Source organism: Sphaerulina musiva, assembly GCF_000320565.1.
Source record: "Sphaerulina musiva SO2202 unplaced genomic scaffold SEPMUscaffold_5, whole genome shotgun sequence".
Classification (NCBI taxonomy): domain Eukaryota; kingdom Fungi; phylum Ascomycota; class Dothideomycetes; order Mycosphaerellales; family Mycosphaerellaceae; genus Sphaerulina; species Sphaerulina musiva.
In genome coordinates, this window is record NW_016017387.1 from 790,384 (window position 1) to 800,867 (window position 10,484).

Sequence of the window (10,484 nt, forward strand, 5' to 3'; positions counted from 1 at the left end):
ACAACCTACGATACGGCGCGAGGGAAAAAGCTTGCTCGAGAGAGAGAAAAAAAATCTGGCCACTAATTGCACGAGAGCACAAAGCAAGACCGAGCATGGTCCTGTAACTGATAACGTGGTCCGCAAAGAGGTCCCGCAAATGTCTAATCATCGTGTCCACGTCAAACATTACCTGTACCTTACCTACCTCCCATTGGACACGCTCAAATCATCCTATAGAGCTGTCGAACAATACTCAGAGAGCATTCGCCGCTTGCTTCCCCGCCGCAACATCTGGTCGCATGCGCAACGAAGTTTGTGCTGAGGCGTCAACAGATAATCCGGGTTTATGACCCTTGGGCTCCAATTGAGACACACAGTACCATGAACGAGAGGTCTTCAATATGTAGCAGCTTATCTTCGTACAGAGGATACTATGAAATGATGTATTACCGTACTAGTTAGTCTCAAATGCTCGTTGCGCTGTCCTGGGGCTTGACTTTCTCTTGCTCCTCTACTTCAGCCATTGAGTGCTCTACTTGCCATCGTGAACTATGACATGTACTTCCACTACTCCTTACTTGGCCTTTGCGAGACCGACCGCATTGTTCTCGAGGTCATAGACAGAGTACCACTTGCGGAGGAACGCGTCACCGAGGATAGCAAGAGGACCAGCGGGCTCTGGGATATCGAAGCCCATGAAGGCAGAGATACAACTGCCCTGCACCTCCAGAATGTAGTCGTACGAGTCGATGGTGAAGTTGTGGCCAGTAAGAGTGAAGGTGAGGTCTGGAAGAGAGTCACGGGCGCTGCAGTCAACAGTGTATTGGCCGTTGTAAGACTTCTTTGCACCAATCTCCTTGTTCAAAAGCTCGGCAAGAGTGGATGGAAGAGCGATGAGCGAAGTGCCGGTGTCGAGGATAGCACCAGTGGCATCAATCTCGGCGGTCTGCTTGCCGAAGGTGATGGCATCGAGGTCAACCTCCCAGTAGGCCTTGCGGCGAAGAGGGATCTTGGTCATGTCGCCAGTGTAGTGGTCCTTGTTGACGCCACCGAAGATGGCCTCGGACTCGTCGCCCTTGTCGGTTGAGCTCAGGTAGAAAGCGAAGACCTTCTCATCGAGCAAACCTTGGTCAATCATGTTGTAGAATGGTGGTGGAATGCCGTTGACGGAAATGGTGTCGTAACCAAGACCCATAATACCGTCGAAGCGTCCAAAGGCGAAGGCAAGGCCTGGCTCGGATGTAGCTTCAGCGAAGAGCTGGTCCTTGATCTTCAAGTCGCCGATCTGGACAGTGTCCTGGCTGACATATCCCTCAAGACTGCCTGAGCCGTATCTGATGGCAAATTCCGAACCATTCTGCTTGTATGTGTTGGAGTCTCCATGGTTGTACTTGGAGTGCAGGTAGCATGCGATGCTGCCGCACTCTGAGCTCGGCACCCACAAGTTGGAGCTGCCAGTGTCCAAAACCACCTTGAACTCTTGTGGGGGTGTTCCTACTGCAATCTCGCTGAAGTATTGTGCGTTCAGGAAGTTGCTGACGGCGACTGGGTGGCCCGCTTCTGGTGCAACAGACGTCTCCTTGAACATCTCGTCGAGGCGACCTTGAGCGCGGATGCCCATGTACTTCTGGCCGAGGCGCTGTACCTGGGACTCGATGTTCATACCCTCCTGATGCCATGATTAGCTACGCATACGCAATGCCACGATAGTGATGGATGGTATCTTACGAGCTGCTCAGACAAGGGTATCTTCTGGAGCCTACCACACCATTGTCAGCATCAAGCGCGGCACCGAGAGCTGGCACACGCAACTCACTTCATCTTGTGGACGCCGGCCTGGGCGCCGGCCACCAGGGCCGATGTCATAAGAGCTCCCTTCATGTTTGCAGAGATGGTATGGAGAGTGGATGGATGGGGAGTGACGAGGGTGTTGGTGGGAGGGAAGAGAGTGAATGAGAGGAGAGCTCGAGCTTGAGCTGCGACAGGCACACAGGCGGCTAGTGCTAGGCAACGAACGCTGTTTGGTGGCGCTACGGCTGACGTAGTCTGGGCGATGATACCTCCTCCTCTATGATCACGAGACCTTTTGCCTTTCGACTCTGTGGCGGCGAGAATGGTGTGGGACTGCTCAGACAACCAGGCGCTTTTGTTCCTGACTACCTCCTACCACCTACAACCTACGGAGGTACATGTACCCTACCTTTACACTTACGAACATGGAAGTTGGAACGCTGAAGGCGATGCAAGTCGTGACGGTGAAGATCCCGATTCGGCCAACACCATTCCTCCACCTGGTTCATTGCTAGGTACATAAAGGTACCATACCTTAGTAACCATACCACCTAGGAGGTAGGTCAGCCTGCAAGCATCGCTCTCGCTACCTCTACATACATGTGCCTTGGCTAAGAGGATCTGCCGTATCACACGAATGCATCACCACTCCTCTGCACCACAGTGACCACACAACACCACTGTGAGCCCTCTCAGTATCTACCTGTAGTTGTACTTCTAATCAACATGATGCACTCGCCAAGAAGATGACATCGCATGGAGTTAATGCGAGATCGCGAAGTCGGCGATTACTGGATGGTTGGTACCGGCGGAAGTCAAGCTCGCAGGCGCTCAGGATACGAATAACGGGTGAACGGTGTATGTTTACATCCGGGGGCAATCCTCCCTCACTGGCAGACTGCTTGGCCGCATTATTATTGCTAGAGCTGTGAACGCACGCGGCTACTTCTGCTTCTGCTTCTGCTTCTGCTTCCTTTTCTCATCATCGTCTTTATCATGCTGCCCCAGAACGTTTGCGATCAGACGGGACCGTGAAGCTCTCTGTCCACAGTCCACATCAATACATGCCTGGGCTCCACGCTTGCTCTCGCCCGCCCTCGCCCTCGCCCTCTCTCTGTCTGACACACACAGAAGCTCCTCGCGCATCCAATTTTCCCGTCCCTTTTCTCCACCGCCCGCGACGCCTCAGACGGCCATAGATTGATGCTGTTCGCGGCGCTGATGGCGCTCGACACCGAGCGGAAGCATATGTACGAGGGACATACCGAGGTTCGAAATTTGAGGGTCATTGCAAGGACGGGAGCTCACTCCCACGGTGGACCTGTCTGCGCACGCCGCTTATCGCAGTCCTCGGGACAGCATTATTCAAAGGAGCAACATTGAGTTCCGCGGAAGATGCTGTGCCGAGGATTGCCAGTAGGTAGGAGTGCATGCTGCCGTTGGAAGTGTATTGTTCATCCACGCTCAACACAGGCGATTCTGCGTGATGCAATAGCGACATGGATCCCTGACATTCGATGCGGTGCCATTTCCCTCTAGGAGGTACTGACCCATCTGGAGCGCATGAAATAGATACAGGAGTGCCGGCATGAATGGCGGATCAAAGTGATCGGCAATATCTCATACCAAGCACAAGCGGACAGAGGCGCCATCCAAGGCAGGCCCCGGGCGGAGAAGCCAAGAAAAGGGCCGACCGACCTCGAATGGACCGAACGAAGACGACCTTTCGCGAATACAACGTCCCCACGACACTTTGCTGCGAAGAACTCGATTCGTAGCCCTGGCGGGTCACCTTGTTGCTCATCATCTCCAGCGACAGGCTGTGCAGCACCGCTTTCGACCTACGATCTGCATTGACCAGTCGTTTGGCGCCATCCTACCACGCGGACTCTCTGGTATTGGCTAATTGTTGGCACGTGGAGAAGAAGCTGGACTGAAGGAGTGCTTTGAAGAGCAGGCTTTGGCAGGGTTTGCAAATACTTGACAGGCTCAGGACGCACTGCAATACTGTACTATACAACGCTGCGCTACGCTGTTCGAATCGCAATTAGCTGCAGGACAGCTTCCTCTCCCATCACCGCGACTCGCACCCTTCCGATGCGTCGAACTTGAACGACGACCTCCTGCCACGCGCGACTACCCCCAATCATGGCCAGCACGTACGTCTGGACGACGAGATGCATCCCAGCATTCAGCATCTGCAGCGTGGTTGCCCTGCTGCTATGTTCATTCATCATCTCGCCGTACGGTAAAGCCGAGTCTGGCAGACACCGTGGGCAGGCGACACTTCCTCAGCTTATCCTGAGTTGTTACACTGTCTTCTGCCATGTCATGTCGATAGCCTTCCCCGTAAGGGTCTGCTGGGCCATCCGAGATGTCATCGATCGGACTAGGAAATCTGCTCTTGAGATACCGAATACGACGAGGCATCGGGCTTATAGCATGAAGAGAGATAGCGGCACATTCGAGGAGCCGGTGCCTCTATTTCTCATCATTTTGCCAGCTTATAAGGAAGAGATGTCGACACTGGAGGACACATTGAAAGTTTTGGCATCTCACACACAAGCGCGGGCAAGCTATCATGTAGGTTAGGGCGGAAGTTGATTGGGAACTTCGATCCATGCTCGACCATTCCGCGCTAACACATACTAGCTGTATTTGGCCATGGAGGAGAAAGAGGAGAAATCTGCCTCCAAAGCTGCAAGCTTGATCAAGACGTTCGAAGCATCTTTCTTCCGCATGAGCTACACTGTTCATCCTTGTGACATTCCTGGTGAGGCGCAGGGCAAGAGTAGCAATGAGTCCTGGGCTGCGCAGCAAGCTCTACGCGATTACACCGAGGACTGGGTGAAGCGGAACGTGATCATGACAGTCATGGATGGTACGTCACGACGTCGCCCATCTCCGTGCCCATGCTAATTCTTACGCAGCCGACACACACCTCTCGTCGCGGTACTTCTCGCAGATTGCTCGCATGCATTTGGAGTTCGCAGAAACCAACCAGAGGACCATTTATGTGCCACCGCTTGTGTTCGACCGCAATCTTCACAACGTACCACTCCCTGTACGAACAGCAGACCTCATGTGGGCTGGAGCAGGTATCTCGAGCTTGTATGCTGGCTCGGCCATTTGCATTCCTACATCCGTCTACTCACTGCCGATGACGCTGGTTGAACAGGTTGGTGGTTGGGATACTGGCCCAGGTGCGATTGGTGAGGATATGCATATGTACCTCAAGTGCTTCTTTGCATTGTCTGGCAACCTTGAGGTTCGCATCGTATATGCAGCAGCAAGTCAGTGCAATGTCAGCAGTGACGAGCGAGGTCTCCTAGGCTTCTTCACAGGGCTTCAAGCACGATACAAGCAGGCGTTGCGCCATATGTGGGGTGCCCTCGATACAGGCTACACCATTCGGCAAACTTTCAGTATGCTACAGAGGCACAAAATCGCCCCCCGAAGGCCTGTCGGTGTGCCTGAAAGTGCTCCAAGGTAAGTTTGCGGTGCGCATGAGTAGGCGGATTGCCGCTAACAACTACAGTTCGGACTGGCCTGTCTTTGATAGCAGCACTGGCCTGCACAAGACGGCAATATCGAAAGGGGCAGGCGCCCAATATGCGCCGCCAAGACCAATCCATTGGTACAACCTTTGTGTGCTATACCATCGTAAGGCATGAGCTCCCATAACCGAGGCGTATACTGATGTTGCCAAGGCATGTTCGAGGCACACTTCCTGCCCGTTCACTTGTGTGTGATTCTGATCACGTCGGGCATCTATACTATGTTCACGCCAAGCTACCTCGTCCCCACGGCTTTCAAAATGGCACTCGACTTCTCCAGCGTCTGTCGGTTGATTGGATGGTGCACCATGCTATGCTACTTCTACCTCTTCGAGCGGTATCACAAGCTATGCGTAGGCTTGCGCCAGGAAGAGATGCGCCAGGCAGGCTTACTAGAGGAGATTGAAGACGGCGATGGCATCACACCCAACGTCTTCCAGGTGGCTGGTCTGTTCGAGGCTGCACTATTTCCAGTTGGTGGCGTCATCTTTGGCGCAATACCTGCGATTCAAGCTGAGCTGAGCCATCTCTTCACTGACCGCTTAACATATGTGGTCAGCTTGAAACCTTCACTTCCAGCGATCAAGTCGATCAGGAGCACGAGAGCCATGACACCGTAAGCCTGCCCTACGACCCCAATCCCGTCTCAACACACCTCGGTCCTCATTCTGCGTTGCGAAGGATTACCTGGCCAAGGGCACTCTCTTCCCAGTTCGAGGCAATGTACCCATTATGATCGTCACTCGCGACGCTAACAAAACTTGACACAGATCTCAGCCCATGCGACCTATGGCCCAATCACACACGAGCCCCCAAAAGTCAATGACTACACGCACACGAACCGACAGCAAGCCCAAAGCCAGCAGCTTCATTCCCGCCATGAACGGCCACGTCCACCAACGGAGATTATCACAGCTCATACAATTGCGTGATGCGGATTGAGGTGTGCAGAAAGACGACTATCATGTATGAATCTGCTTACGCAGTGAGAGTAACGGACCCAGGGTCGAGGTGAAGTAAGGTAAGGTATCGAGCTCGGCGCTTTTAGTGGGCGCCATAAGGATCACTGGGTATGAAGGCACGCGATCATGAAACCGCGTCCTCGCTCCTCTCAGCGACTTCGTCAATCTGCCCAGGCGGCAGTGACGAAGAATCCGCACAGCACAAGGCGTTCTACTGTTGCCACGTCCGCTCCGACCCTGCTATCGAACACGCCCAGTCGGAGAAGGCATCCGTCTCCATTTCCTCTTCCACGCCGCCTCGAACGGTACATAGTCTGTTCGAGCTCGCAATGGCTTAGGGGTATTGGGGAGCTCGCCAGAATCTTGCTGTTCGACCGACACAAGCCCGGTGGTATATTCGCGGGCCCGACATGGACCCTCGAGGCATCGATCCGATTAGTCGCAAGCAGACCGTCGCAACGAGCTGTCCCCTACATACGTGCGTGAGAATAGAACAGCTGCAATTCCATCAAATAGAATCTCACGCAGGAGTTCCTCGGTCACTAAATGGCCCTCTCTTCCTGTCTGGCGGTATATCTTGGTGCATGGTGCTTGGTCATCCTCATCCGCCGCCTGGGTCGTCGACCTGGCAGTCCACGAGAGTATCCCCGAGATAGACTTTGTCGCAATTATTCGTTCTCAGAATCACCTCTCCAATGATTCGTTCTTCCCAAGAAAACTCTCTCTCTCTCTCTCTCTCTCTCTCTCTCCTCAACCTCTCGGTCGCAACACACACAAGGTCTTGTTTGTCTTTTTAAGAAGAAAACACTTGTTGCCAATTTTTGTCTCCGAACCAGGTAGGCCAGGAAAAGTGATCGATATAATAATATTTATATATATATACATATAATATAATATACATTGTCAATACTACCCGAACTAGATATTTCGCTGTGCTGTTGAGTAACCCTTGGAAAAAAAAGCCCCCCATACGAACAACTAAGGTGGGATATTCTCTTGTTTCGCTCTCCACTATTGATCTTCAAGAGTTTGATGTGAGTGAGTGAGTAAGAGATGGAGATAACGACATATATTGTCAATGTCCATATTGTGTTTCTTTTCTTTTCTTTCTGACCTTTTTCTTCTGATTCATACATATATAGGTACACAGGCTTCATTGTTCTATTTTGTGAAAACATACATACATACATACATGTACATCTGGGCCAGCCATATCAGTCAGTTTATGACCGCCCCTGCATACATAGTCAGATCAAGGTGATTGTGCAAGTCTGATTCCCGCTGTATTATTGGCGGTTCATATCTACAATGATGAATCTTGGCCGATTCGGCTCTAGCACCTCTGCATAACATTGACATTCTGTTCTGTTCTGTTTTACTTGTAGCAGTCTGTTCACTCCTTCTGTGAGCTCATAGATATGAGCATCATCATATCTGCACCCCATGGACCAGAATCGAAAACTCACAATTTAGATGTCATCCTCATCGTCCCAACCCGGAGGAGGGTGCCTCACTCTTCCTGTTCCTGCGTGGAAGTCACTGACTGGAGGATTGTAGTCGTGCAGCACAAAATCTAGCACTTCACTCCTCGGCTCAACGTACTGCCGCAAACACCACCCTATGGCAACAGCATGCGGGACGGACCTGCCTTCGGCATCTATCGCCGTCGAGTTCAAGTAGATGATCTGATTTTGGGAGTCCTCGCGTTCGTAAATCTTATCCGAATTGCCGAATGCGATGAGTTTGAGTCTGGAAGGTCGTTCTGTGTCGGACGGACCATATACCGTGCCTTCTGCTGTACCGTCTCCCTCGTCTGCGCCGCTAGAGACTGAAGGGTTCCTCTTTCCACTCACTGCCTTCTCGAAGACTCTTTGCGCCAATTCCCGAATCAAGCTTTGGTACACCACCCTTGGCAGGAGCTGTGTGCTTGGTTTGTTGTTCGGCCAGGTGGTGATATGCAATGTAACCATATTCCTGAGTTCTAGGATACAAGTCTCGAACCGTCTCCATTCGCTACTTGGGCTGCGGATCAGGCTGGTAGGCGGCCACGCACAAGAGAGTTGCTCAAGGCCTTTGCATGCTTGGCATATTTTCTCCACATCTTCAGCATCCCAGACCAATTCCTCGTTTTCCGTGTCCGCGTTCATGGACGTGGGGGCATGGCTGGCAGAACCAGCACAATGCACGCTCAGAAGCTCGAGAGTCTTGCTGTGCCGAACAATACCAGCTGCAGCAGGAAGGGCCTTTGCATTCTCCAAATCGATCACGATATCGTGTAGGCCGGAGACGAGGCAGAGAAAGCCGTCAAGGGCGAGAAGAGTTTCGCTGTCGGAGTTGTCGCGATGCTGTAGTTCGAGCACTTTCAGCGTCTTTGGCAAATGTGTCGACTTGGAAAGCTGGCCAAGCAGGGTATCTGCTCCAGGACAGTGGTAGAGTCTCAAGTGTTCGAGCTGGTGGAAGCTGAGGGCTCGGCACCACGTATCGGCGCAATGCCGTAGATTGATGCGGTGTAAGCGCAGACTCGTCAGGCTCTTCAGAGGCTCACACCTCTCGAAAGGCACCATACTGGCAAATAGCGACCTGCTCAGCAACCCCGGGGATGTTGCAGAGTCATTGAGCTCACGATTATTGGGTACATCTGGGCTTCCCTGGTCGCTGAAGTTGCAATGCACAATCAGCTCTTCCACCTTGTCTTTGCAATGTTCCAGGAAGAAACCGCTCAAGTTGAGGGTGGCTCGATTCTCTGGATAGAGTGCCAGCTTCCTTGTACTCTCAAACATGGTAGTCGTTGTCTTGACAGCCTTTTTCAGCTCCGGCAAAATGTCCCGATCTAGGTCCATAACTTCGAGCCATTTCATCTTGCGCTGACGCTTGTAGAGGAGTAGTAGTGTTTCGGCAGAAAATGTCTTCCAAGGGCACCAGCTGTTCCGAAGATAACTGTTAGCATCAGCACAGCGGCTGTGTAGCGCCAGATGGGGAAGCAGGCCCCATGCGCGGTATTGGAATGATCTCGGGTATCGCGGGTGATGCCGATATTGTATACGCACCTGAATTCCTCGAGAATGTCCTCGGGCAGAAACTCCAAGATCATACGAGTTGCAAATTGTGCCTGTCGCTCTTGATTACACCGGTCTGTCGATTCAGCGAGATATAGCCTGAGCTGTCGAATGTGCTTGAGACCAATATTGCGCGGATTCAGGAAAGATGAGAGCCGATTGTCATTGTCACTTCCCAGATCGAGAGACACATTACGATAGAGGAAGCGCACGGCGAGTTTGTGAAACTGCTTGGATACGCGACATACATTCTTCAGATCGGAGGGACGAATCACCTAGCCAGTGTCAGTACAGCTGTTTGTGAGCACGTGTTCAGGCCTCGAGTGGTCCGGCATACTCGCTCAATGACGAGGCCGACGAGCTCTTCGGACAGGTCGTGGAGAGTCGTCTTGTGCTTCTCTTTCGGCCTTGCGACGAGCGTCTCGGTCTGAGTCGCTACGGCCGTGGCCATAGTGAGCTCGCGTGCGTGCGTGCGGGCGTGCGTGTATGTGTGATAGCACCCAGTAGTGCTGTTCGTGCAAGGTATTCTTCTGTTGCTATCTCTTTCCCTGCCACCGTAGGCCTCACTTCTTGCCACGTTTGCGTGGAGGACGAGGTGAGAATGAAGACTTGAAATACAAGTCTGCTGCAGGTGGAAGCACAGTCTCGAGCATGTAGTCTATGGCGAACGAAGCCAGCTGGACGGATACTTGATGCGGGCGAGCGAGTGAGTGGGTGAGTGAGGGAGTGAGTAGACGTGCCGTCAGCACAAGTGAGTCTCTCGCGCGTGACGGGTGCTGTGGTGACTGCCCGTGTTGATGGCGATGGATGGTGATGCTGTGCCAGGCACGAAACGACAGACGAGGCGGCGCGGAGAGGGCAAGGTAGGTACTGTACTGTGTACTTCAGTCAGGTATTGTCAAGGCGCACAATTACAGTGCTCAGCTCAGCCTTGTCCTCTCGAGCAATGCCATGCAATGCAGATGCAGACGCAGAGCTGTGGATCTGGTCACTTGAAGCAGCTTTGCGGCGGATGGTGATAGGGTGGAGAGGATGGAGAGGATGCGGTTCGTGTTAGCCTCATATCTATAGGTACACCACCAGGCATCAGCCTTGCTCACCGGTAACACCACCGACCCACTTGAGACTTCTAGATC

The 10,484-nt window shown here is 52.7% G+C and overlaps 3 protein-coding genes across 3 annotated transcripts; 1 reads left to right on the top strand and 2 right to left on the bottom strand.

The window, feature by feature from the left end:
* Positions 1-361: 361 nt before the first annotated feature.
* On the bottom strand, positions 362-1,950 carry SEPMUDRAFT_149237 (aspartyl proteinase). Its single transcript, XM_016905434.1, has 3 exons — positions 1,799-1,950; positions 1,711-1,741; positions 362-1,651 (listed from the first exon to the last, which is right to left on the bottom strand). The coding sequence occupies exons 1-3, from the start codon at positions 1,861-1,863 to the stop codon at positions 557-559; spliced, it is 1,191 nt and encodes a 396-aa protein (XP_016760737.1). The 5' UTR covers positions 1,864-1,950; the 3' UTR covers positions 362-556.
* Positions 1,951-2,773: 823 nt separating this feature from the next.
* On the top strand, positions 2,774-7,002 carry SEPMUDRAFT_149238 (uncharacterized protein). The gene is made up of 6 exons (XM_016905435.1): positions 2,774-4,356; positions 4,426-4,654; positions 4,704-5,262; positions 5,312-5,436; positions 5,484-5,946; positions 6,101-7,002. Exons 1-6 carry the CDS (start codon positions 3,922-3,924, stop codon positions 6,270-6,272), a joined length of 1,983 nt encoding a protein of 660 aa, XP_016760738.1. The 5' UTR covers positions 2,774-3,921; the 3' UTR covers positions 6,273-7,002.
* Positions 7,003-7,397: 395 nt separating this feature from the next.
* On the bottom strand, positions 7,398-10,354 carry SEPMUDRAFT_149239 (uncharacterized protein). Its single transcript, XM_016905436.1, has 3 exons — positions 9,686-10,354; positions 9,340-9,623; positions 7,398-9,214 (listed from the first exon to the last, which is right to left on the bottom strand). The coding sequence occupies exons 1-3, from the start codon at positions 9,797-9,799 to the stop codon at positions 7,762-7,764; spliced, it is 1,851 nt and encodes a 616-aa protein (XP_016760739.1). The 5' UTR covers positions 9,800-10,354; the 3' UTR covers positions 7,398-7,761.
* Between the last annotated feature and the right edge of the window lie 130 nt (positions 10,355-10,484).

Coding starts and splice junctions, on each gene's coding strand:
- SEPMUDRAFT_149238 (XM_016905435.1), top strand. CDS start 3,922: ATGGCCAGCACGTACGTCTGGACGACGAGATGCATCCCAGCATTCAGC. Junction 4,655..4,703: donor GATCATGACAGTCATGGATG/GTACGTCACGAC, acceptor ATTCTTACGCAG/CCGACACACACCTCTCGTCG. Junction 5,263..5,311: donor GTGCCTGAAAGTGCTCCAAG/GTAAGTTTGCGG, acceptor TAACAACTACAG/TTCGGACTGGCCTGTCTTTG.
- SEPMUDRAFT_149239 (XM_016905436.1), bottom strand. CDS start 9,799: ATGGCCACGGCCGTAGCGACTCAGACCGAGACGCTCGTCGCAAGGCCG. Junction 9,624..9,685: donor TCGGCCTCGTCATTGAGCGA/GTATGCCGGACC, acceptor GACACTGGCTAG/GTGATTCGTCCCTCCGATCT. Junction 9,215..9,339: donor GACATTCTCGAGGAATTCAG/GTGCGTATACAA, acceptor TCTTCGGAACAG/CTGGTGCCCTTGGAAGACAT.
- SEPMUDRAFT_149237 (XM_016905434.1), bottom strand. CDS start 1,863: ATGAAGGGAGCTCTTATGACATCGGCCCTGGTGGCCGGCGCCCAGGCC. Junction 1,742..1,798: donor GCCGGCGTCCACAAGATGAA/GTGAGTTGCGTG, acceptor ATGGTGTGGTAG/GCTCCAGAAGATACCCTTGT. Junction 1,652..1,710: donor TACCCTTGTCTGAGCAGCTC/GTAAGATACCAT, acceptor TCATGGCATCAG/GAGGGTATGAACATCGAGTC.